The sequence below is a fragment of the Mirounga angustirostris genome, unplaced genomic scaffold, assembly GCF_029215605.1.
Source record: "Mirounga angustirostris isolate CCGP_5_RB_7025 unplaced genomic scaffold, mMirAng1.0.hap1 SCAF_4, whole genome shotgun sequence".
NCBI classification, from domain to species: Eukaryota; Metazoa; Chordata; class Mammalia; order Carnivora; family Phocidae; genus Mirounga; species Mirounga angustirostris.
In genome coordinates, this window is record NW_026991712.1 from 99,231,099 (window position 1) to 99,254,547 (window position 23,449).

A 23,449-nucleotide genomic window follows, 5' to 3' on the forward strand; every position below is an offset into this window, starting at 1 on the left:
AACATGTCCTAGTGTTAACAGTGTTTCGGCTGGCAGAAAGGGCATAGGAAGAATCCCTGTTCAACCATTATTTACTGAAATGTTGGTAACCGTGCTAGAAGGAAGATTACACACAGGTCAGTAATGTTGGTGGCAGGGGGTTGTGAATAGACTTGTACAGAGATATTTGTGGAGCACTTAAGACATATAAGACCTTGTGCTAGGCCTGATGGGTAATACCAGATCCCAGTGCCTGCCATCTAAGACTACCTAGCGTGACCTGAGGGGTAGCCAAATATGTAAATAGTTATGGTACCAGCAACATCCATAAGTGCTGTGAGAATAATATCTAGGAGGAGATCGCGTGAGCTGTGATCATTAGGAACCGGAATGGTTGGTTTTACACGGAAAGTTGAGATTTCAGTTATCTTTCAGATCTTTTGCACTGGTGTAGTCCCTCTCTTGTGGCTCTCAGAAAAGGAATAACCACCATGTAATACCAAGGGGCAGCAAACAAGTTCAGAAGAACAGAGCTTTCTTTTCTAAAGTCAGCATTAAAAACTATTTTCACTGGGTATAGAATTTTATCTTTACAGTTTTCCCCTAGTTCTTTAAAGATCCTGATCCACTGGCTTGCACTCTAAGGAGAAGTCTGCTATGATTCTTTGTTCTTCTGTATGTAATGTCATTTTTTCTTCTGGATGCTTTTAAGATTTTTGTCACTGGTTTTAAACATTTTGAATATGATGTGCTTTGGTGTAGTGTTCATTGTGCTCCTTAAGCTTGGGATTTGTGAGCTTCTTGGCTCTCTGGGTTTATACTTTTCATTAAATCTGGGAAACTTTGGTCTCTTACTTCCTTTTTTTTTTTTTTTCTGTTCCCCCCTCCCCCTCCCCCCATCTTCCAGAGACTCCTATTATATATATATTAGGTTACTTGAGGCTCTATAGCTCAGTGATGCTCTGTTCATTTTTCCTGCCTTTGTTGCTGTGTCTCACTTGGACAGTTTCCATGGGTAAGGCTTCGAGTCTATTAATGTCCTCTTCTGCAGTGCCTCCTCTCCTGTTAATGCGGTCCAGTGTAATTTTCACCCCAGACACTGTAATTCCCATCTCTAGTAGTCCAGTTTGAGTCTGTTTCATATCTTCTATGCCTTTATTTAGCATGCTCAATCTACTCTCTAATTTCTTGAACCTGTGGAGTATAATTACAGCTGTCTTCATGTCCTTGTCTATTAGTTCTATTATCTGTGTTATTTCTGGGTCAGTTTGATTGATTTTTCTCCTCATTATGGTTCCTGTTTTCTTCTTTGCATGCCTTTTTTTTTTTTTTTTTTTTGATTGAGTGTTGGACATTGTGAATTTTATCTTCTCTAGTACTAGATATTTTTATATTCCTATAAATATCTTGAACTTTGGTCTGGGGCATAGTTAGGTTCCTTGGCAGTGGATTGGTCCTTTTTGCTCTTGGTTGTTGTTTGTTTGGGTTTTTTTTAAGCTTTTTAAGGCAAGACCAGAATAGTATTTAGACGAGGGTTAATTTTTCTTTCCATATGACCTTTTCTTTCCACCTGAGGTTTGGTCTGTTGTTAGGTCTGATTTCTTTTTCTTTTTCTTTTTCTTTTAAAGATTTTATTTATTTGACAGAAAGAGACACAGTGAGAGAGGGAACAGAAGCAGGAGGAGTGAGAGAGGGAGAAGCAGGCTTCCCGCTGAGCAGGGAGCCCGATGTGGGGCTCGATCCCAGGACCCTGGGATCATGACCTGAGCCGAAGGCGGATGCTTAACAACTGAGCCACCCAGGCGGCCCTAGATCTGATTTCATTTTTCTCTTTTACTTTCACTAGTATAAGAATGCTAAAGACCGGAATATAAAAAGTTAGTTGCATTTGCCATAGAGAGATGGGTTTTTTCCAATGAGTTTGTGTGTTTTCAAAAGTAAAATGTACTTGGTTATGGAAAGGGAAAGGAGAGAGGGCTAAGGGTAGCAGAAGACCACAATTAGAGTTAATAAATCTGGCCTACATTTCCAGAGGAACTCTTTGGATGATAAATGAGGCCAACTATCCTTTGAGTTGTTCAGGTGAAGCTGGGTGTCGCTGGTGATATCTAATGACCCTCCTCCTTCTGTGACTGGGCAAGAGGAAAATATGAGTAATGCCAATGTGTATTGACTGGCTGGGTCAGGTGTGTAGAGCTTTGTCTGAAAAGCGAGAGTTGCAGATCCTGATTGGCTCAGGACTAACTGTACTGTGGCCTGATCAAGATAGCCAGGACTCCAGTGATGGAATTTTTCTTTTATCCTAGTCAGTTGTGATGACCAGAGCCTTCCTTGGAAAGATAGCCTGTGTTTAGATGACTGTGAGCCCATGTGGTCTCTCTGGTGCCTGTGGGAGCTCTGGGTATTCCTGCTCCTCAAGGAGCTCATTGATGTAATTTCAGACACTATATCCTCACTCAAGAGAACAGGCCGTCTTGCTCTGTGTGGAATATCTTACAAGACACATTGCTGTGTCAGTTTTTAAGCTGCTGGTTCCAGATGTCTCTAGCAACCCTACTTTTTCTCAGATGCTTAGCCAGCTTACCTGTATGAGTGGCCTTTCTGTCCTGCAGAGGCTGTGAGAAGGTCTGCCTGAGCATTTGAGAGTTAAGCAGCATTTTGCAAGCAAGCCCTCCGTGAGGCACTGATTGTACCATTTCCAGAGATTGTACAAGAGCTTCTGCTGATCTCACAGGTACTCACAGTCCGGGGGGAAGTAACATAGGTGAATACAGAAACCCGTTCAGGAGGACCACGAAAGAAAATGAGAAGATAAGCAAAACAGTTAGTGTTTTGAGTCGTATTTCTTCAGACTTCTCTGTTGGGGTAGTGGCTGCAGTGACCAAGCGGCTGGCATCCCACCATTTATGGACGTGTTCTATTTTGAGACGGAGTTTGTGGTTTGGGAAGGATGTATAACCATTTTCAACAAATACTTATGGAGGGTGTAAAGTATCATGTCAGGCACAAGGAATACTAAGAAGTATAAAGTTATGGCCTCTGCTTCTAAGGAACTGCTCATACTCGGAAAGGAGGGCATGCTTAAGATTAAAAAACTTCAAAAGATATAATAAGTCTTTGTAAGTGAAAAGCATAATCGTCAACATTTAGCAAAAATATATACTAAACTGTTAACTGCTCGGGGGAGTGGGGCTTGAGGTGGTGGGGCACGTGGTTATCGAAGAGGAAAGATCTTCACTTTTTATTATACGTTTGACCCGTGAACAACATGAGTTTGAACTGCACGGGTCCACTTACATGTGATTTGTTGTTGTTGTTGTTGTTGTTGTCGTCGTCTGGTAAATATATTTTCTCTTCTTTATGGTTTTCTTTATAACATTTTATCTCCTCTAACTTTATTGCAAGAATACAGCATATAGTACATATAACATACAAAATGTGTTAATCTACTATTGATGATATTGGTAAGGTTTCCAGTCAACAGTAGCCTATAGTAGTTAAGTTTTGAGGGAGTCAAAAGTTATATGTGACTGTCTGACCATGCTGGGGGTGGCACCTCTTTCCCCCACATTGCTCAAGGATCGACTGTATACATCTGTCTATGGTTGGAAATTTTTACTAAGTGCCAGTATTGCCTTTTTGGAATTCTTTATCAGTTAAAAAAATGATAGGGGCAATGGGGTACCTGAGTGATGGGCATTAAGGAGGGCACGTGATGTGATGAGCACTGGGTGTTATACGCAGCCAATGAATCACTGAACACTACATCAAAAACTAATGATGTACTGTATGTTGGCTAATTGAATTTAAATTAAAAAAATAATAAAATAACATAAAAAATTTAATTTAATTTAAAAAATGATAGACTAGAAGATTATACCCATAATGTTAGCCTTGAATATCTGCGTGATAGGCTTATAAATAATTTATATTTTCTTTATTATATCTCCCTATTATTGCCCACATTTTCTATAATGGGTATGTATTATTTTGTAAATAGAGAAAGTATTTAAAAACCAAAACCCTAAAGCATCTGTGATGATTATTATAACTACATGCCAACATGCGTACCATATCTTGGATATAATATACCAGCTTTCCCTTTTCTTTTTCCTCAGTCTTACCACAAATGCTAAGACAGTTCTTCTATCATAACCACCAACCACTATTTTATTTATTTACTTATTTATTTATTTATTTTTAAAGATTTACTTTGTTATTTTAGAGAGAGAGCAGGGGGAGGGGCAGAGGGAGAGAGAGAATCTCAAGCAGACTCCTCACTGAACAGAGCCTGACATGGGGTTTGATCTCACAATCCTGAGTTCATGACCTGAGCCGAAGTCAAGAGTCACACGCTTAATGGACTGAGCCACTCAGGTGCCCCCATTGTCACTATGTAAAGGTGAAACAGGGCATTGACTCTTGCTTCTGTTCCTTGCCATTTTGAGTGAGTGAGTTAGCCTAGGAGCAAAAGGAATCCATCTATTAACTATACTGTGAAGGCTGCCTAGAAGAATTCAAATTATGCCGATTGGGTTACAATTATTTCTGTCAATGTGGGCTGTGATCTCTTGTTTTAAAGCATCCTAAGAATACTTTCTATATCTTTATATTTAGTTCTGTTGGAGAAAGCAATTAGATTATTCCATCTCCCCATCTGGTGCAGTAAGAAAACTCATCTGCTTGGCTTACTTCGTATGAGAGAGAATTAAAATGTCCAAGTTATTTGTAATTTGGGTTAAGTAATTCAATCCTGGCTCTCCCAGATTTTTCTGGGAATTCATACCCCTTATAATTATGAACTTAATTACTTTGAAAGTAATAGTGTTCTGAATTATTTAAGGAAGCCAGAGATCGGAAGACAGATGTCATTTCTAAATAAATTTTTTTTTTCCCTTATAGCATGTGTTTGATGATCTCAGTGTCTCAGTATCCTTGTCCTGGGTTGGCGATGGCACTGGGGTAAGTAGTATTTTGAGTCTGTTAACTCAGTGTAGCAAGAAGAAGATGGGGATTTTAGGAGTTTAAACGCTGAATGTTGTTACTTTCTGAAATGGTCTCCAACCTCCGTTGCAGAAAGCGCATGTTTGCAGTACAGACTTTCAGGAAGCTGTGCTTGTTTTGGTTTTGCTTTAGAACTGGGAACATCTTGTGACCACCTTTTTCCATAATAGCAAGATAGACACCTTTTTAGTTTTTGGAGGCTGCTTGGCATCAAGATGAGCACGAAGAAGAAAGAGGAAGGAGAGTGCCGGGTGCTCCGACGGGAGCCTCACAATACTTGGGAAAACCCCTGTGTAGCAGCAGAAAACTGCACATTGCACATCTTGGCATTTTTCCTCCAAACTGTATTGTTCCTGTGTCCTTTCCCACAGTTAGCATTGAAGGACTGTGGCGCCCGTGGGCTCGCGGCTGTCCAGCTCCATCTGTTGTCTCTTCCCCTGCCATGGGGGAGCCAGTGCCAGGACTGGCGGCATGGAGGGAGAGTCTGTCAGCTCCTTACCCTGTGTACGCCTGTATATATAGCCTCCCAGGAGGAGGGCGCACCAAGGGTGGCCTCGGGTCTTCGGGGCTTGAGTCCGGGCTTGGCGTGGCCCAGCTCTGTGTCCTTCTGTCTGAACAAGGGCAGGGGCCACAGCTCATACCCTCTGGTATTCTGGTAATGTCTGCATCATAGCACTGAGGCCCATGACGGTGGTATCAGGAATCAAAAGAAATAGAATTTTGGTGTTGACAAGAAAGTTAAAATGTCTTATTTTCATTAAGTTTTAAACTTCTGGTAGAATGTCTTTAACCATGTCTCAGTTTCTTCTAAAATTTGAGTAGTGCACCAGTTTCCATGATTTATCCATTTGTCTAAGATAGTTGGTATCTCTAAGACTTCTTGTTTTATGGCTATTTGAGACTTCATAGCCTCTTGTACTCATCTACTATCAGAGTCTGTTCCTCATGCATATTTGTGTCTAGAAAAGTACTTATTTGAAAAATTAATTTCATGGAGAACTAACAGCGAGGAGAGGAAGAAAAGGGCAAATGTATATGACATAGTGACCTCTATTAGAACACCATACTATCCTAGCCTCTGTAAGCAGAAAGAGGGATGATCTTTGCCTGAGAATATCTTACAATAATAGAGATACAAAATAGTTAAACCCTTCCTTTATTATAATGTGTAGTTGATTAGCTCTGCCTCACTACTTCAAGTGTATGTGATGGGACCATTTCAACAAAATGAGTTGAGATCTTGAGTCATTGTGAGCCCTAGTTACGTGGTCCTTCTTGGTTTTCTGACACTACAGTGTAGGCTACCACAGAGCAGGGCTATTGGCAATTTTTAGATGTTGATTTAATCCCATCACATGCAAGCATGTAATTGGACTATCTTTCTTATTGACTGCCTGCTTTTGTCTCTTCCCAGATCATTCTAGTCTTGACCACCTTCCATGTACCACTGGTAATTATGACTTTCGGACAGTCCAAGCTGTATCGAAGGTGAGATACGTAACATGTGGCTGGGGCATTGGCTGAGTAACACATTGTGAATGTAAGTTCCCTACTTTTATTATAGACATGATGGAGTCTAAAATTTGATTTAAAGGATCTTCTAGCCATCTTAAATTTTCACCAGACTGTCACACTCAGTACACTGAGTGTCTGCTTAGCAACCTGAAGAAATATGAAAAGGGATCTAGTTCCAAGGAGATTAGGCTAACCTCACTGAGTGGCAAAACAATAAAGGAAGATGAAGGAGGAGTCCATAGGGGTCTGTATCTTTTCATTTAAATGGCTGTTTATTTGTGGGAAGGTAGCATAGAGTTTAACCATCTTTCTATTTATTATGAGTTTTTTTATATCCCTGAAATAACACAAAATGGTTTTTATATCCCTGAATTAACAGTCCTCACTGTACCTTTCAAGTGAATGTGATTTATCTTACAATAAAATGGACATGTATTTTGAGCCCTAAGCAGGTTGTTTCCAGATCAGGAGGGAGTTCTCAGGTCAGACCTAACCCAAGTGCGTCACAGTGTTCACACGGGTAATGATGGTGGCAGTGTATGTTCAGGAACCATAATCTATACTGTGACATTCACAGGGTTTTAGAGTTGTCTTCTCAGAGGTACAGCTTGGTTAAATAGTAGGTTCTTTCTCTTAATTATAAGATTCAAGACCAGCTAACTCTCAGAAATTGCTGATTGTCTTCTCAGTCATTTGTGTCTATCCCATTTTCCCCCCAAGGAACCTAAAGAAAGATGACACAGAAACTGCCCCTCAGGGCCAAGGAAGCTCCCAGGAACCATTGTACTCTCTCAGGGTTCCTTCTTTGACTGTCAGTCTTGGTCCAGGAGGGGGTGAACCCATGTGGAAGCTTTGACATGGATCAGCCCAACCTCCCTTCCCTAGTAGGCCTGATCACTGGCTGCCGCTACTGAGCCTGGAGCCGGTGCTCCCTGCCCTTCAGCACAGTGATGTTGGCTTAAAAATAGGCCAAGAAGGAATTGCCATCTTGAAATTGCTGTACGCTCCATGAAAGCAAGGTTCTTGACTAACTCAGGGTTCTCCACCAACTAGCCAAACAGCTGACTCATAGCAGGCAAGCAGTACATACTAATTGAATGAATGAATACCTTGGCTTCTCTATAATTTTTAGGTTGATAGTATTTTTTATTTGTTTGATAAAGATTGATAATGCATCATAGAGTCCCAGTGCTAAAAAGGGGTGTAATTTATAGGTGATTTTGTTTATTCAGATAGAACAGTAGTTGAAGCGTTTCAGATAGAAGAAAAGTATCCTGTTTGGGGAGGGCAAAAAGTTTTTTTTTAATTTGTAACTTCAGTAACTCTTCCCAGTGTTCAAAAAACCTTGCAGTCATAAAATCTTTCCTTATAGAAAACAACCATATTATAAAACATTTGGAAATTTTATTTTTTTTATTTTTTTATTTTTTTAAAAAATATTTTATTTATCTGATAGAGAGAGACACAGCGAGAGAGGGAACACAAGCAGGGGGAGTTGGAGAGGGAGAAGCAGGCTTCCCGCCGAGCAGGGAGCCCGATGCGGGGCTCAATCCCAGGATCCTGGGATCATGACCTGAGCCAAAGGCAGACGCTTAACGACTGAGCCACCCAGGCGCCCCAACATTTGGAAATTTTAAAAGAAAGAAAAAAATCACCCTAAAAAGTAAAGTGTAATCTTAACTTATTTACACTTTATTATCTGGATTTTTCCCTTTCATATTATTCATATGGCTACATAGTCTTGGGAAGCAGCGTGGTCCAGGGTAAAGTTGCCAGACTGTGTTGGCAAACAGGCCCGGGATTGAATCTCGGCACTGTCATTTGCGAGCAGAATGAACTCGAACAAGTCATTTAAGTTCCCTAAGTTTTTTGTCATCTGTAAGAGAAAGATGGTAACAGTGGTCACCACAGAGCCTTTGCAGGTTATGCTTTGCAGTGGCTGGCGTGGAGTAAGAACACGGTGGGCCTAGATGGCATGTAGCCAGCCTTGCTGGCGCTGCTGTGCCAGTTGTTAAAGGAATTTGAGAGCCCTTGGGCCAGCTGGTGAAGAGTGATTGCCTGCCCCCAGATGCTTCCATGGCTTCTGCAGAGGCACATGTACCCTTGCCCCTGCTGGTATGCAAGTATTACTAATGCCTGGTGTTACAGCCTATATGCATTCCGCTTGGTGAGTGCTCATACCATGGTAGTTTTCATATCCCCTCTGCTAGTAACTCATCGATTTTGTTACATCAACAGAACTTACTTAATCACTATCCTCGGGGACACTCAGGTTGTAGCTGATGTTTTCAGTATTACTAATGCTGCTGTGGTAAATATCACCCATGTTCGCATCGTAGAAGATGCTGATTTCCAATTCATTTTTTAGTAGCAGATGAAAACCTACCTCTTCTCTGATGGATCCCTACCTGTTGTGAAGGCTGTTTACTAAACTCTTCCCTCTCCAGATTGAATTAACTTCTGTACCTCTTGCCTCGGTCACTTTCTTGCTTGCCTTCTGAATTCACTTTTTTTTCTCTATACTGCTCTTGAAGCGTGTGGCTAGAACTGGACCTGACAGGTTCATGAGTCATACCCAGGGGGGAATGAAATGTGTTTTCATGACTCTTTTTCCCATCCTTTTACTTTTCAATTCTATGCTTACTTGAAGACAGCCAAAAACAAAACAAAAGCAGTATCACTGTTACTGTTAAAATACCGACCAGCATCTGACTCAGCCCTTTCCATCCTATATTTGTCTAGTCTTGTGAGAAACCCCTAACACACAGTTTACTAGAGAGCAATCCTATTTGTTTCTCATGTAGTTTCATGTGACTGAGCTTCTGTGTCCTGTCACACAGCAGGGTTCTTGTTTGGTTGTTTATTGTTTTGGCCAAGGTCATTTTGAATATTAATTCTTTCCTCCCTGCTGTGAAGTGAGACCTTCTCCAGAGTTTAGGTGGAAACTGTAAATAGGCCTCGTTGCTTCTCCCACCGGGCTGGCCTGGCCACTCTGAAGGGACTCATGTTGTTGGCCCGCCAGTCAAGGGGCACGTGGTGCTTCAGAGGGGAGGGGGCAGGTTGATTAAGAGGAGTCCCGAACATGGTGAGGTTGCCCAACTGAAAAATAAAATAAAAGCCTGTTGAATCCACTCCGAAGACTCTTCTGTTTTTCACAGCTCTCACGATTATATTATTTATCGGATTATCTTTCTGTACTAAATCTTATGTGGTCAGAGGTTCATTTGGGAATCAAATAAAAGACACTTGATCACATGCCAACTGTTCTGAGTCTTACAGCTCAGAGGCTCACAGGGGTAGAAGAAAGTTGTGTCTGTTACCTACGCCAAGTTAGAGGGAAATGTACTTTGATCTTTAGGTTATAAAAAAGAATTGTGGGAGGGGCGCCTGGGTGGCTCAGATGGTTAAGCGTCTGCCTTCGGCTCAGGTCATGATCCCAGGGTCCTGGGATCGAGTCCCGCATCAGGCTCCCTGCTAGGCGGGGAGCCTGCTTCTCCCTCTGCCTCTGCCTCTCTCTCTCTCTCTGTCTATCTGACTCTCATGAATAAATAAATAAAACATTTTTTAAAAAAAGGAATTGTGGGAAGATTGGGGAAATAATAAATAACGTCCCTCTGCATTGATGATTAGGAAAAATTGAATAATATATTAATATCTTCAGTTTAAAGGAGTTATATTAGAATAGCTTTAAATTTGATCCTCTGTTAAGGAATAATTTATATAATGGATTGTAAAGTACATTTGCCTCTTTCAAATGTGAAGTTAAAAAGGAAATAAACTATACCTATGATTAAGATGATAATTTGGGTTTTGGCAACTGAAAGAGGTTTTGCACGCTTTTGTTTGATGGCCTCTTGAGTTTAACTTTTCACTGTAAGATCAACTTAATGAAACACATGGAAGCATTATTCTACATCAAAATTCTGTACCCAGTTACCACAAAACTGCTGCTATTTTGGGGCACCTGGGTGGCTCAGTTGGTTAAGTGTCCAACTCTTGATTTTGGCCCAGGTCGTGATCTCAGGGTCGTGAGATCGAGCCCCTGCTCCGGCTCTGCGCTCAGTGGGGAGTCTGCTTGAGATTCTCTCTCTCCCTCTCCCTCTGCCCCTCCCCCCAATAAATAAATAAATCTTAAAAAAAAACCTGCTGCTATTTTATTTGTGATTTTTATTTCCTGTTGACAGTCGTTCAACTTTTGGAAATTAGTAAGGGCATCTTGAGATGACTAAATTTCACGTTAAATTTTATTCCATTGTCAGTGTAAATTTTTAAGGATGTTTCTTGAGGTAAAAAAAAAAAGTTAATGTAAAGGTATCAACAGATATTAAAGCAAAGCATAGTAAAATGACTTCTTGGGGTGCCTGGGTGGCTCAGTCGGTTAAGCATCTGCCTTCAGCTCAGGTCATGATGTCAGAGTCCTGGGATTGAGTCCCACATCAGACTCCTTGCTCAGCGGGGAGCCTACTTCTCCCTCTGCCTCTGCTGCTCCCCCTGCTTGTGCGCGCTCTCTCTCTGTCAAATAAATAAATAAAATCTTTAAAAAAAATAAAAAATAAACTGGCTTCTCCAAGACATCTTTTTAATGATATATGCTTGGTTTTCACTGCAGTAGATTATTAATAATGACTGCATATTTAGTTATAAGGTTAGCATAAATTCCATTACAAAATATATTTTACTGCTTTTTTGTTTCTTAAAGAAAAAGTTTATTAAAATGCATGATGCATTTTTACTACAGCTTCACTTTTACAAGCTTAGGGCATATAAAAACATGAAACTAGGTGGTTTTCATCATTTAGGAGATATTCCCATGAAAATACATATTAAAATTGCCTTGTCAACTAAAGCAAAATAGGGACACTGGATACGTACTCATGTTCCTTCTTATTAGTCACAATATCTTACCCCCTTTGTTTTCCCACTTGTGTTTTCAAAATTTCTCCAGAAAACATGTATCCTTTTTTCAGTAAGAATAAAACAGAATTAAATATTAAAATAAAAAGACATAAGGTAGTATTAGACAGTGGGGGTAAAACAAAAAAAGAGAGAGAAACTGAAGTACTGGGAGTTCAGCTTAAAGTGAATTCAAGTTCTGCCCATTTTACTGGCCAGTCTGTGACTTCAGGTCTGCTGTTATGTTGCCACATTTTAATAAGACGCATTCTCCCTGTTGGTCTTTTAACTGGAAGCCTCAGTACAGTTGGTCGTCATTGTTCTGCAGAGTCCCCGTGTACCCTGAATTGGCGAGTATGAAACCATTGCTCCCAGGGGAAAGAAAGAAAGATTTCAGCTCCCACAAACCTCTGCTCACAGCATTCATTTTTGTTCATTGATCAGTACATAATCTTGTTTTATGTGCATTTCTGTTGAAAGACAACTTTATTTAATGTATCTTGTTGATTCATTAACATTGAGCTCATAACTCATGCCCAGAAGATGCTTATCTAACTCACATATTTTTTCCATAAGGCACATCAAAGCCTTCTTGTACTCAGGAACACTAGCCCTCTAACACTGTGCTCAGGTGCTGTTCGAAACAGTGGAATCAACAACAAAAAACACAAAAGTGCAAAATGCACGGCACTAAATATACTGTGAAGAAGACAGAGCTGCAACAAGAAGGCTGAGCATCCCCTTATTGGACCTGAGCTGGGTTCCTTAAATGTTCATCACTCTGTGCATGCCTGCAGATGACTGCAAAAGTGCCATGAGTAAGGGTTACAAATACATTTGTGAGTGAGTTGTCAAATTTGCAAATATGGAATCTAGGAACAATAAGGATCTACTCTATAAGCTTTCCTGATTAGTGAAAACTACAGGACAGTAGTTTTTTGTTTTGGGGTTTTTTTTTAAGTTTGTTATCATCCTTGCTGCCTTTATATTGCAATTTATAACAACATAATCATGGCAAAAATGAACTAAAGAAACAGAAATGGTTAGGCCTGAAAGCCAACCAAACAAGAATATCTATGCTTGTTTGTTTGTTTTAAGAGAGTGTGCACGTACGTGCCTGAGTGGGGAGGGCAGAGGGAGAGAGAGAATCTTAAGCAGGCTCCATGGAGCCTGACTTGGGGCTCGACCTCACAACCCCGAGATCATGACCTGAGCTGAAATCAAGAGTCAGATGTTTAACTGAGTGAGCCACCCAGGCGCCCCATGTGCTTGTTTGATTGTTGAGAAAAATAAAATGTAAGATTATCTGAGATACTGTAAAACTCTCATACTGTTACTTTTCTTTTTTTCTTTTTTTTTGATTTTTATTTATTTATTTAACAGAGATAGAGCACAAGTAGGCAGAGTAACAGACAGAGGGAGAGGGAGAAGCAGGCTCTCCACCGAGCAGGGAGCCCGATGCGGGGCTCGATCCCAGGACCCTGGGATCATGACCTGAGCCGAAGGCAGCCACTTACCCAACTGAGCCACTCAGGCGCCCCTCATACTGTTACTTTTCATTAGATGTCTTTAGTTCAGATGCCTGGTATACAAGTTCCAATATATTATAAATGGAAAGTCCTCAAAAACAAGGATATAATTTTTGAGTATTGACATTTGGGTTAAGTGTCAATATGTGAGTCTTCTGGAAAAACCCCTTTTGAGTGCTTCATCCTACTAGGAATTTTGATGCTCTGTCTTACTAGAAGTCCTATGTGAGATTACTTTTTTTTTCATTTTTTTTTTTTAATGTCTAGATCTTTCTTGTTCTTTGGGGGTATTGGGTTCTATTCTGAAAATATTTGTATTTTAACACTTTTCTTCAGCTGCAAGTTATATGCATATTCTTATGCATGTTTACAGCACAAATACATGCATAATTGATCATTTATTTTTGGCAACCGGAAATTGGTTATTTTTTATTCAAAAGACTTGTTTCTAAAGCAGATGGTTTCACAGGATTTACTTATCATTTGACTGCTGTTTATGACATTATTAATTATCTTACGGATTTTGAAAAGTAGATTTATTTTTCAAGATGTTGCATTGATTTCCTCTTCATGATGTATGTTATGTGCTGATAGAAAATAAAGCTACTTTTTAAAAATATTTTATTTATATATTTATTTATTTTAGAGAGAAAGAGAGCACACAAGCAGGGGCAGGAGCAGAGGGAGGGCAATAGGGAGGGGGAAAGAATCTCAAGCAGGTGCACTGAGCGTGGAGCCCTATGCAAGGCTCAGTCCCACGACCCTGAGATCATGAGCTGAGCTGAAACCAAGAGTTGGATGCTTAACCAACTGAGCCACCCAGGCGCCCCAAATAATGCTACTTTAAAATAAAGTGTTATATTAAAATCTTTCCCTTGGCCTTGCGTGGCCTTAACAGAAGCCTACATAAATCCCAGCAGGTCGATACTAGTCCATTGTGCTCCACCTGTCTTTTTAAGTGGCTAAAGTAGTGTTGTCGCAGATGATTTTTTGTTTTGCTCATGTTGCTTGCTTTTTCTGAAGGGCAGGGGTGTGTTTGTTGTGCCAAGTTCTTAAAAAGCAAGCAGGCTTGCCAACAGGTTTGTGGAGGTTCCCTGGGGATGTCATGAAGGAGGGGAGATTTGTAAGCTGGTGATAAGCAAGTCACTGCAAACCCCTTTAGATGGTTGTCTGAGTGATTGAGGATATGAACATTGTGGAGCTAGGGAATTGTTTGTGCCTATCCCTTTGACCTGCTATCCGGAAGATAAGCGTTTTGTATTCCAAAGCCACGGAAAGGGTAATAAAGAATCAGTTGGGTGGTGCCTAATCCCTATTTTGTTGAGGAAGAGTCTTTCAGACAACTTCAAGCCGTGTGTAGTTTGCTTTAGCATACTGTCAGGGACCTATGCAAACACTCAGAGACACTGCCTTCCTGTCTGCCTCCAACTTCCTCTTAGCCCATCTCTACCGCCAGGCCACAAGCCCTGGAAGATCGTGGAAGTCTGCAGGTTGCAAGAGAAAAACTCCTCGCAAGTAATTAAAAGTTGCCTCTAGGATGAGACTGAGAATTTTGCCCTTAATTAACTGGTTGACTTTTGACAAATTGCCTCCTCTCAAACCTCCTCATCTGTGAGGTGAGGGAGTTGGACAAGATGTTCTCCTCAGTCCCTTGCATCTCTCATGTTCTGTGGTTCTGTGATTCTTTATTTGTTGAGGCTGCTACCAAAATTGTACCATTTACTGAGTCCTATATTCTATCAGTGAAGACCATTTATCACTGGGCAACTAACTTGCAACACACAGTGGTCTTCACTGAGGAACATTTAGGTTTCATGACTGCTAGGATGTTGCATTCTGTATCATGTTTTAGCAGCCTGCACACAGTATGAAACCCATCAGAGGTAGGTAGCTCCTGACTTTTTTGCTTTTCGTTTTCAAAATCTAAACATGAAATTGAATACCTCTCAAAAATATCGTTGGAATGAACTTTCGGGAAGAGCTTGGACAACCCAAGAGATGAGATTAAGTTTGTTTGTTTTCCCTAGCTGTGTTTTGTGCGCTGCACGTGGTAGACACTGGTGCCTGGTACGGCAGCCTCTGGGAGTGGGGGGACCTCAGGATTCCTGCTCCTTCGTTGGCAGCTTTATCATTAGTACTGTGCGTGACTAGATTAGGTTGGAAGGCTTTGGCTACAGTTAGCAGACGTCCCAACTCAAACTAGCTTAAACAATAAGGAAATTAATGGCTCATAACTAAATACAGGAGAAGGATGGGCTTCAGTGTTAGTTCAACCCAGTGTCATAGGCTCTGCTTCTCTGAAATTCCAGAATTCCCTCAGCAGTTCTCTCCACTTCTGTTGGCTTATTTTTCAAGTTGTGCTCTCATTGTGCCAAAATGCCTGTAGCAGTTTTTTGCTTTGTCTTCACATATTACAGAGTTGGGGTTTCTCAGCCTCTCTATTATTGACACTTGGGGTCAGATGCTTTTTTCTTGTGAAACTGCGCATTGTCGGATGTTTAGCGGCATCCCTGGCCTCTACCCAGTAGATGCCAGTAGCATCTCACCCCTGGGTTGTGATAATCATGTCTCCAGACATTGCCAAATGTCTGTGGTGGCGGTGGGGAGTGGCTCGCAAAAATACACTGATTGAGAACCACTAGTCTAAAGGAAGACAGATCATTTTGTCAGGCGGGTATCTTAAGTATAAAGAAATTGTATTTCCTCAAAGACCCCAAATTTCCCCCTTTTGTCTTAATTGGCTCAACCTGGGTCACTCCCCATTTCTGACCCCATCACCGGTGAGGGGGTGGAATTTCCTTCAGACTAATCAGGCCCACCACTGGAGCTAGAGACGGAATCTACTCCCCTGAGGCAGGTAACTGTTCAGGGGAGGGTGGTGAGCGCCTCCACAGAGCCAGTGGGAAGGGATAATGGAAGCCAGACAGGAGCCCCAGCAGTGTCCTTGGCCACTACATTCTAAATTTGTCTCGCTTTTCTTCCTCTCAGTGAGGACTATGGAAAGAACTTTAAGGATATTACAAATCTCATCAATAACACCTTCATTCGGACTGAGTTTGGCATGGCTATTGGTCCTGAGAATTCTGGAAAGGTAAGACTCATTCATACACACATGAAGCTGTGCTTGAGACCACGCGCAGGGCTGTCAGATAATAATGTTGGAATGGTCCAGTTGTATATAGCAATATATTTAGTGTGCTATTAGTTCATTTTAAAATTAAACATAATGTAGTGCTGTTCATAAAAGAATGGAATTCAGCACACATGTTCTTTTTTTTTTTTTTTGTCCCTGTCCAAGATCCAGCCAAACCCTTTGTAATTAATTACATAGCAGTTTTTTGGCGTCACAATGTATAATCCGCAAAACAACATTTTAGTCTTTGGGCAACTAGCTAATCTCAAACTGAGCAGGCTAAATTCATAGTTATGATGCACTATTTCAATTCAGGATAATATTTGTTATAAGACTAATACTTGAGGAGTGCAGTACACCAACTAATCTGTTTTTAAAACTTCCTACTTTTGGAATTTTCTTAACGAATATCTGGTGAAAATGGTGTAAAAACTTCTGTGCTTTTATACTATTACACTCTGACTCTGAACTTTTTTCTTCCTAATCAGGTGATTTTAACAGCAGAGGTGTCTGGAGGAAGTCATGGAGGAAGAATCTTCAGATCATCAGATTTTGCCAAGAACTTTGTTCAGACCAATCTCCCTTTCCACCCTCTGACTCAGATGATGTATAGCCCTCAGAATTCTGATTATCTTTTAGCCCTCAGCACTGAAGTAAGTATAGTTGAGGAACTTGTCTTGCTTTTTCACGTTTTTATAGGCTCAAAATATACTGTTTTAAAAGAATCCTGTAGGACATGCCTTTATATTGGACTGCTTTCTAGTGACTTCTTAAGGCATGAATTACGTATTTTTTGCATTTTTTTCCAATTTGGTAAAGGGCATGATTTTCATGTCCTATCTGTTCCAGACAAGTATGATATTTAGCTGTCATTACATGTTTTTTTAAGTGAATAGATGTGGTGTGCTTTCAGAATAATGAACTAGAAAACAGTTTAATGTAATCATTCTTGTACTTCAAGGGACAAGCATAAATTGTCAAACTCCTGATGGTGCTGTTCCTTTCCTATGGCCAAACCACATCTTCATAACTTTTTTTTGTTAGTTCCCAGCATATAAAGCATACTGATTTCTGTCTTTGATACTCCTGTTTTAAATATCCAGAGTTTTAAATCTCTGCATCGCCTACCACATTCCTATACTGTCCCCAGAAACCTGTGTCCCTCCCTAACCCTCCCACCTCTCTTCTGAAGGTTCTCTGGGGAGCACGTTTCACTTTTCCTTTCCTGGAGGACCAGTCTCCTTTACCATGGATTTTAAGGACCCAAAGTGGCTGAGTTGTTAGACTATGATAATCATAATTATACTTTACATTTACATGGGCTCTTTCTCATCTTATTTCTCAGAGTGTGGTCTCCTGACCAGCAATATCAGATAGAAACCCCTGGGAGACTCATGTAATATGTAGTTCGTAGGCCCCGATCCAGACATAGTCCATCAGTGACTTTTGGTTTTGAGTTGGCTAGTATTTTTAACAGCTTTCCCAGCTGAGGGGCGCCTGGGTGGCTCAGTCGTTAGGTGTCTGCCGGCTCGGGTCATGATCCCAGGGTGCTGGGATCGAGCCCCACATGAGGCTCCCTGCTCAGTGGGGAGCCTGCTTCTCCCCTTCCCGCTCCCCCTACTTGTGTTCCTTCTCTCGCTGTGTCTTTCTCTGTCAAATAAATAAATAAATAATCTTAAAAACAAAACAAAACAACCTTCCCAGCTGAGTCTGCACACTAAAATTTGAGAGCCATTGCTGTGGTGACCATTGTGGGGACAAAAACTGGATCATCAATGTGGACAAGTCGGGCTGAGCAGAGGGGTGGCACAGGGAGGGTGAAGGGCACTCGAAGAGCCATCTGGGCTCTGGGCCTTCTGTGCAGATCTTTGAGCAAAGGGAAGGCTGGAAGACTCAAGGAGGTCAAAGTTAAGTTTAGCCAAAGGAGGCCAGAGGAAGGAAACTGGCCTGCTGGGTAGGCTTCAGATCTTAAAGCAACAATTCCAGGAAGTTGGCCTCCAGCAAGCTGGAGCTATAGGCCCTTCAAGGGAGCAAAGAGACCCCCAGAGGAATGGACAGAATCACCAGTCCCCCTTTTGACTACCCCATCGCCATTACCAAGTGTCTTAAGATTATTGAAATGCTATCCTCAGGAGGAGGTAGCCCCAGTCTGCTTTTATACCTCAAATTTCTTCCAGTTAAGGGAAAGTTGGAAGTAAAAATAATCAGGGCTGGGGCGCCTGGGTGTCACAGTCAGCTAAGCATCCAACTCTTGATTTCGGCTCAGGTCGTGATCTCAGGGTCGTGAGATTGAGCCCCGCATCAGGCTCCATGCTGAGTGTGGAGTCTGCTTCAGATTCTCTCTCTCCCCCTCCCCCCGCACTTGCTCTCTCTCTCACATAAATAAAATATTTTTTAAAAATCAGGGTCGAGAAGATGGTCCAATGTGTATTAAAGTGCAAATAGGTGTTACCAGACTCTTTCCTATTTCCAAGTAGAATTAGGTAAATTAGAAATGCTGGGAGGTGAATATTATCAGAGGAGGAAAGAGTTACAGAAGGAAGAATGGTGGGTGAGAGTGGAAGAGCACTGTAGGTAAATTCTGCCTAGAGCAGCCCCATTTAATTTCAGCTGTACCAGGACATCTCTGTCCCACCTCCACTGGGTCTGGGCCCAATAGGCTTGTGTTGCCAATGTAACGGACATTGTCAGTCTTCATTTTACCGAGCCTCTGCTACATTTGAAAATATTGGCCGATCTCTCCTTTTGGGAACTTGTCTTGCTTGGCTTCTTTCTTACCTTCTAACCTTCTAATTGCTTCCTGGTCTCTTTCGTAAACTCCTACTGCTCATTTCACTCTGAGCAATCTCTTCCACTCTGACCTTTGTAACTGCCCCTGTTATGTATAAGATTCTCAAATCCATATTTCTGGCTTCCTCCCAGGGCTTCAGATTTCTGTCTTGCTGCTCCCCTATTACACACACACACACACACACACACACACTCACACACACTCTGCCCTACAGGAAAAAGCTTCCAGTTCTACTGAATCTAGTTTCTAGATTCTTCCTGAGCCTATACCTCACAGCTGTGGTTTAGGGCCTCACTAACTTTTTTTTTTTTTTTAAGATTTTATTTATTTATTTGATAGAGAGAGCATGAGCAGGGGGAGCGGCAGGCAGAGGGAGAGGCAGGCTTCCTGCCGAGCAGGGAGCCCGATGTGGGACTCGATCCCAGGACCCTGGGATCATGACCTGAGCTGAAGGCAGACGCTTAATGACTGAGCCACCCAGGGGCCCTAGGCCTTCACTAACTCTTAATGAACTAATGTGGTACTACTTTTTCACTACTTTTCCTGCTTCTGGTATGAAATCCATCTTTCCCATTGCCATCCAAGTATTCCACCTTTAAAAAAAGTAAAACTGAGGGGCGCCTGGGTGGCTCAGTCCGTTAGATGTCCAACTCTTGATTTTTGGCTCAGGTTCTGTGATCTCAGGAATCTCGGGGTCGTGAGATCGAGCCCCGTGTCGGGCTCCACGCTAGGCATGGAGCCTGCCTAAGATTCTCTCTCTCCCTCTCCCCTTCCCCTCCTACCCCCACCCACCCATACTGTACTCATGTGCACATGTGCATTCTCTCTCTCAAAAAAAAGAAAAAGTAAAACTGAGGGCCCTCTGTAAGCTGGCCCTCACCTCTCTCCCTAGCATTAGCCCCTTCTTTCCTTACCTTGGAATTTGTGTTCCATCAGTGTCTGAAGGCTTTTAGCTCCTTGCCCACGCTGTGATGTTTTATCACCTCTCGCCTTGGCAAGTACTAGTGTGTATTTGTGCAATAACATCCCATCTCCCCATTTGCCTTCTTTTGGTTATACTGCTCATTATTTAATACTAATTCAGCTGTCTTCACAAACCATCTCTGATGCATTGTCCCTCCCCTCCTTATTCTCACCCTGGAGACATGTTTCCATAATTACCACATTGTATCAGATTCTTATCCACACCCCTTCTTAAGCCGGGAGCTCCTTGAGAGCGGGGAGTGTATCTTATTGGTCGTTGTGTCCCCAGTGTGACATCTGGGACAGTGCCTGGCACACAGTAGGCAATTCATGAGCATTTGTTATTCTGAACTTCCAAAACCCTGAAGGGGCCCCCATCGTGTGTGTGTGTGTGTGTGTGTGTGTGTGTGTGTGTGTGTCAGGCAGCTTGAACGGACCTTCAATGTGTGTGTTTACTGTCCTGAATGATTAGATATGAATTATTAAAGGTCATATTAGCAGCTGCACAGGACAAAGCTGGAATTCTGATAAGTCATTTATAATCTTTCAGAATGGCCTGTGGGTGTCCAAGGATTTTGGGGGAAAATGGGAAGAAATCCACAAAGCAGTGTGTTTGGCCAAATGGTGAGTAACAGAAGACTCCATCTGTGCAGAGCCCTAAACCTTTCCTGACTATGCTGCCAAAAGTCACATGAATAAATATTGAGCACTGACTACGTGCCAGGTAGTCTTCAGGGTGCCAGAAGGGATAGAAGGGGAAGGGTATGACACAGATTGTGACCTGGAGGAACTTCTAATTCCACTGGGAAAGAATACTTAATCTCACTGAGTGTTAGAATATAACTAAGCAGGGCACATGACTGAGTAGCTGCTGCCTGCAAAGGTTTATTCTCCATAAATAGTGTCATCAGTTGGAATAGCATAAAATACAGCTTTGATTTGGGGACTTACGTACTTCTCTGTTCCCAGATTTATATTCCCTCACGTAGAGATCCGTTTCAGTTGTGCGGAATATAGCAAGGAATCAGGAAGAAAGCCTAGAGAGCTTCCAGAACTTCGGAGTCACTCTGTCTGTGCACCAAAAATCCTTCGCTTTCCTCGGTGGGACCGCCGGCGCCCCCCCCACACACACCCAGGGCCTGCTTAAGATGATGCAGTGGAAGAGCTCTTTCTTGGGAGTCAGGTCACCTTCGTTCGAAACTGGCTAGTCAGTGGCTTAACCTCTCTGGGCTTTGGTGTTTCCCTTTTATGAAAGGAGATTTATTGGGGGAGTTTGGGGGATGGTGGAGCAAGAATTGAATTAAAAACCTTCATACCACCAAAATTCTAATTATGCTCACACCCTTGTTTAGAGCCTCTTTCTTCTTTCTCTTTGACAAATTTCAGCAAATTTGTGAATGTAGTTTCCCTGTGGATAGCAGACTGGTGCCCGAGGTGGGGGACGTGAGTGCTAACAAGCAGCACGCGCCAGCATGAGGAGCCGCTGCTGAGAGCTGCATGGAGGCAGGGACGATGACAGGATGGGGTGCTTTAGTGCGGGATCAGTAACTTCCAATGGGAGCTCTGTGTTATAGTGTCGTATGCGTGGTGTTCATGAACATGACCCTTAGTCCCAAGGAAGAATCTAATATTTAATGTCCTCCACTTAGGGAGTCAGGGAGGTGTGTAATAGAGACGTTGCCAAATATATCTCCTGAAATTACAATATTAAAAAAAACACTGCTTAAAGTGGCCTTTTCCCAGATACTGCTGATAAAATGAGGTCCGTGCAGCCCCGCTGTGGCACACAGGCTACGTCAGCATTCGGTCTGTGTATTTTCACGAATTGTGTTTGTGCCTTATATGGTCTTATCAGGAAGGAAGTCATTTTGAAAGGAACTAAGTTAGTAAGTTGCTTCACTCTCGATGGAACTAAAGTATATAGGGTATGTTCAAGTAAGACTATAGTAAATTTTGGTCATTACAACTCACCTTGATGTATGTATATCAAATCACCACAGTGTGCACTCTGAATGGTATTTGTCAGTTATACCTCAATAAAGCCAAAAGAAACAAACTGAAAACTCATCTTTAAAACTAAACGTTTAGGGATGTCTGGCTGGCTCAGTGGGTAGAGCGTGCAACTCTTGATCTCAGGGTCGTGGGTTCGAGCCCCACGTTGGGTGTAGAGATTACTTAAAAATTTTTTTAAATCTTGGGCGCCCGGGTGGCTCAGATGGTTAAGCATCTGCCTTCGGCTCAGGTCATGATCTCAGGGTCCTGGGATCGAGTCCCGCATCGGGCTCCCTGCTCCTTGGGAGCCTGCTTCTCCCTCTGCCTTTCTCTCTCGCTCTGTCTCTCATGAATAAAAAAAAAAAAAAGAAATGCAAAAATTTTTTAAATCTTTAAAAAAAACCCTAAAAATTTATTTTTAAATGGTATTTTATTTTGTATCCCCTATAATATTTTTTACTTTTGTAACTTATTTCTTTGATTAGTGTCTAAATATAAGATAACTGGACTTCTGATAACAGTTTACTCACCTTTTAGAGCTTTGATTTCTAGGAATTGACAGCCTGAAGTGCTGAAAGAATGTGCTCAGACCCCGCACCTTGTGCTGGTGCTAATCCATAAGTACTATCAGGGTCTGAACCTACTTTCCTGCAAACTCCATTTCCAAGGTAGAATTTAAATAATTCAACCTCTGACCTAGCTGTCTATTTGAGATGAAAGAACTAAATTATTTAGCACATGCAAAGTACTGAACTAGGTTCTGAGTGGAAACAACAAAGCATAAAACTTCATACCTGTCCTGAGGAACCCAATAATGTAGTAGGAGAGAGAAGGCATACACTGTTGGATTAAAATAATTAAACAGGAGACAAAGGAGTGCCGAGCAGCTGGTACAGAATGGTCCAGTGCTCTAGAACAAGGTTTCTCAACCTTTGCACTAATGACTGGACAATTCTTTGGACTGGACAATTCTTTATTGTGGGGGAGTTGTCCTCTGCATTGTAGGATGTTTAGCAGCGTCCCTGGCCTCTACCCACTAGATACTAGTAACAATTCCCTGTCCCCCAGTTGTGACAACCAGAAATGTCCCCTGGGGAGTAAAATCACCCCTAGTCGAGAAATCACTGCTCTAGAAGTTTGCAGCAAAGAAGCTTTCCAGTTGGAGTGCCAGGAAAAGTTTCATGGAAGAGCTAGATTTTAAGCTGGAGCCTAAAGACTGTGAGGGTAAGATTTGCTTACAGAAGAGAAAAAAGCATTTTAAGCCGGCAACAGGAACAGCAAATGCAAGAGGCAGATTTGGAGAGTGTAAACAGACCAGTCTGACCAGCTAGAAGCGTTCACGTGAAGAAGTAGTGGACTGGGGGAAATCCTGGTGCTGGGCTGGGGGCACCTTGACCAGTGTGGCTGGGAGAGTCAGCCGTACAGCATCCCAGAAGGCCGTTTCACCTGGCGCCTGTGGATGGAGCTTATCATTAGTAGCCTTGCTTGGAGCTCTGTGACTTGAACCATGACTTTTCTCTGTCTTTGCCTCTCTGTAGGGGATCAGAAAACACCATCTTCTTTACCACCTATGCGAACGGCTCCTGCAGTAAGTATATTTTAGTTCCAAATAAGAGTGTCCTGTTGTCCGTTCACAGTAGAATGTTCTGG

General features: G+C 42.0%; 1 protein-coding gene across 3 annotated transcripts in view; it reads left to right on the forward strand.

The window, feature by feature from the left end:
- Window positions 1–23,449, forward strand: part of SORT1 (sortilin 1) — a 65,425-nt gene that overhangs the window by 16,066 nt on the left and 25,910 nt on the right. For all 3 annotated transcript variants that reach the window (XM_045897038.3, XM_045897039.3, XM_045897040.3), the window contains exons 2-7: window positions 4,882–4,941; window positions 6,398–6,471; window positions 15,909–16,011; window positions 16,542–16,706; window positions 20,358–20,431; window positions 23,338–23,387. In XM_045897038.3, the coding sequence (XP_045752994.2) occupies window positions 4,882–4,941; window positions 6,398–6,471; window positions 15,909–16,011; window positions 16,542–16,706; window positions 20,358–20,431; window positions 23,338–23,387 (526 nt within the window). The remainder of the gene's footprint in view (window positions 1–4,881; window positions 4,942–6,397; window positions 6,472–15,908; window positions 16,012–16,541; window positions 16,707–20,357; window positions 20,432–23,337; window positions 23,388–23,449) is intronic.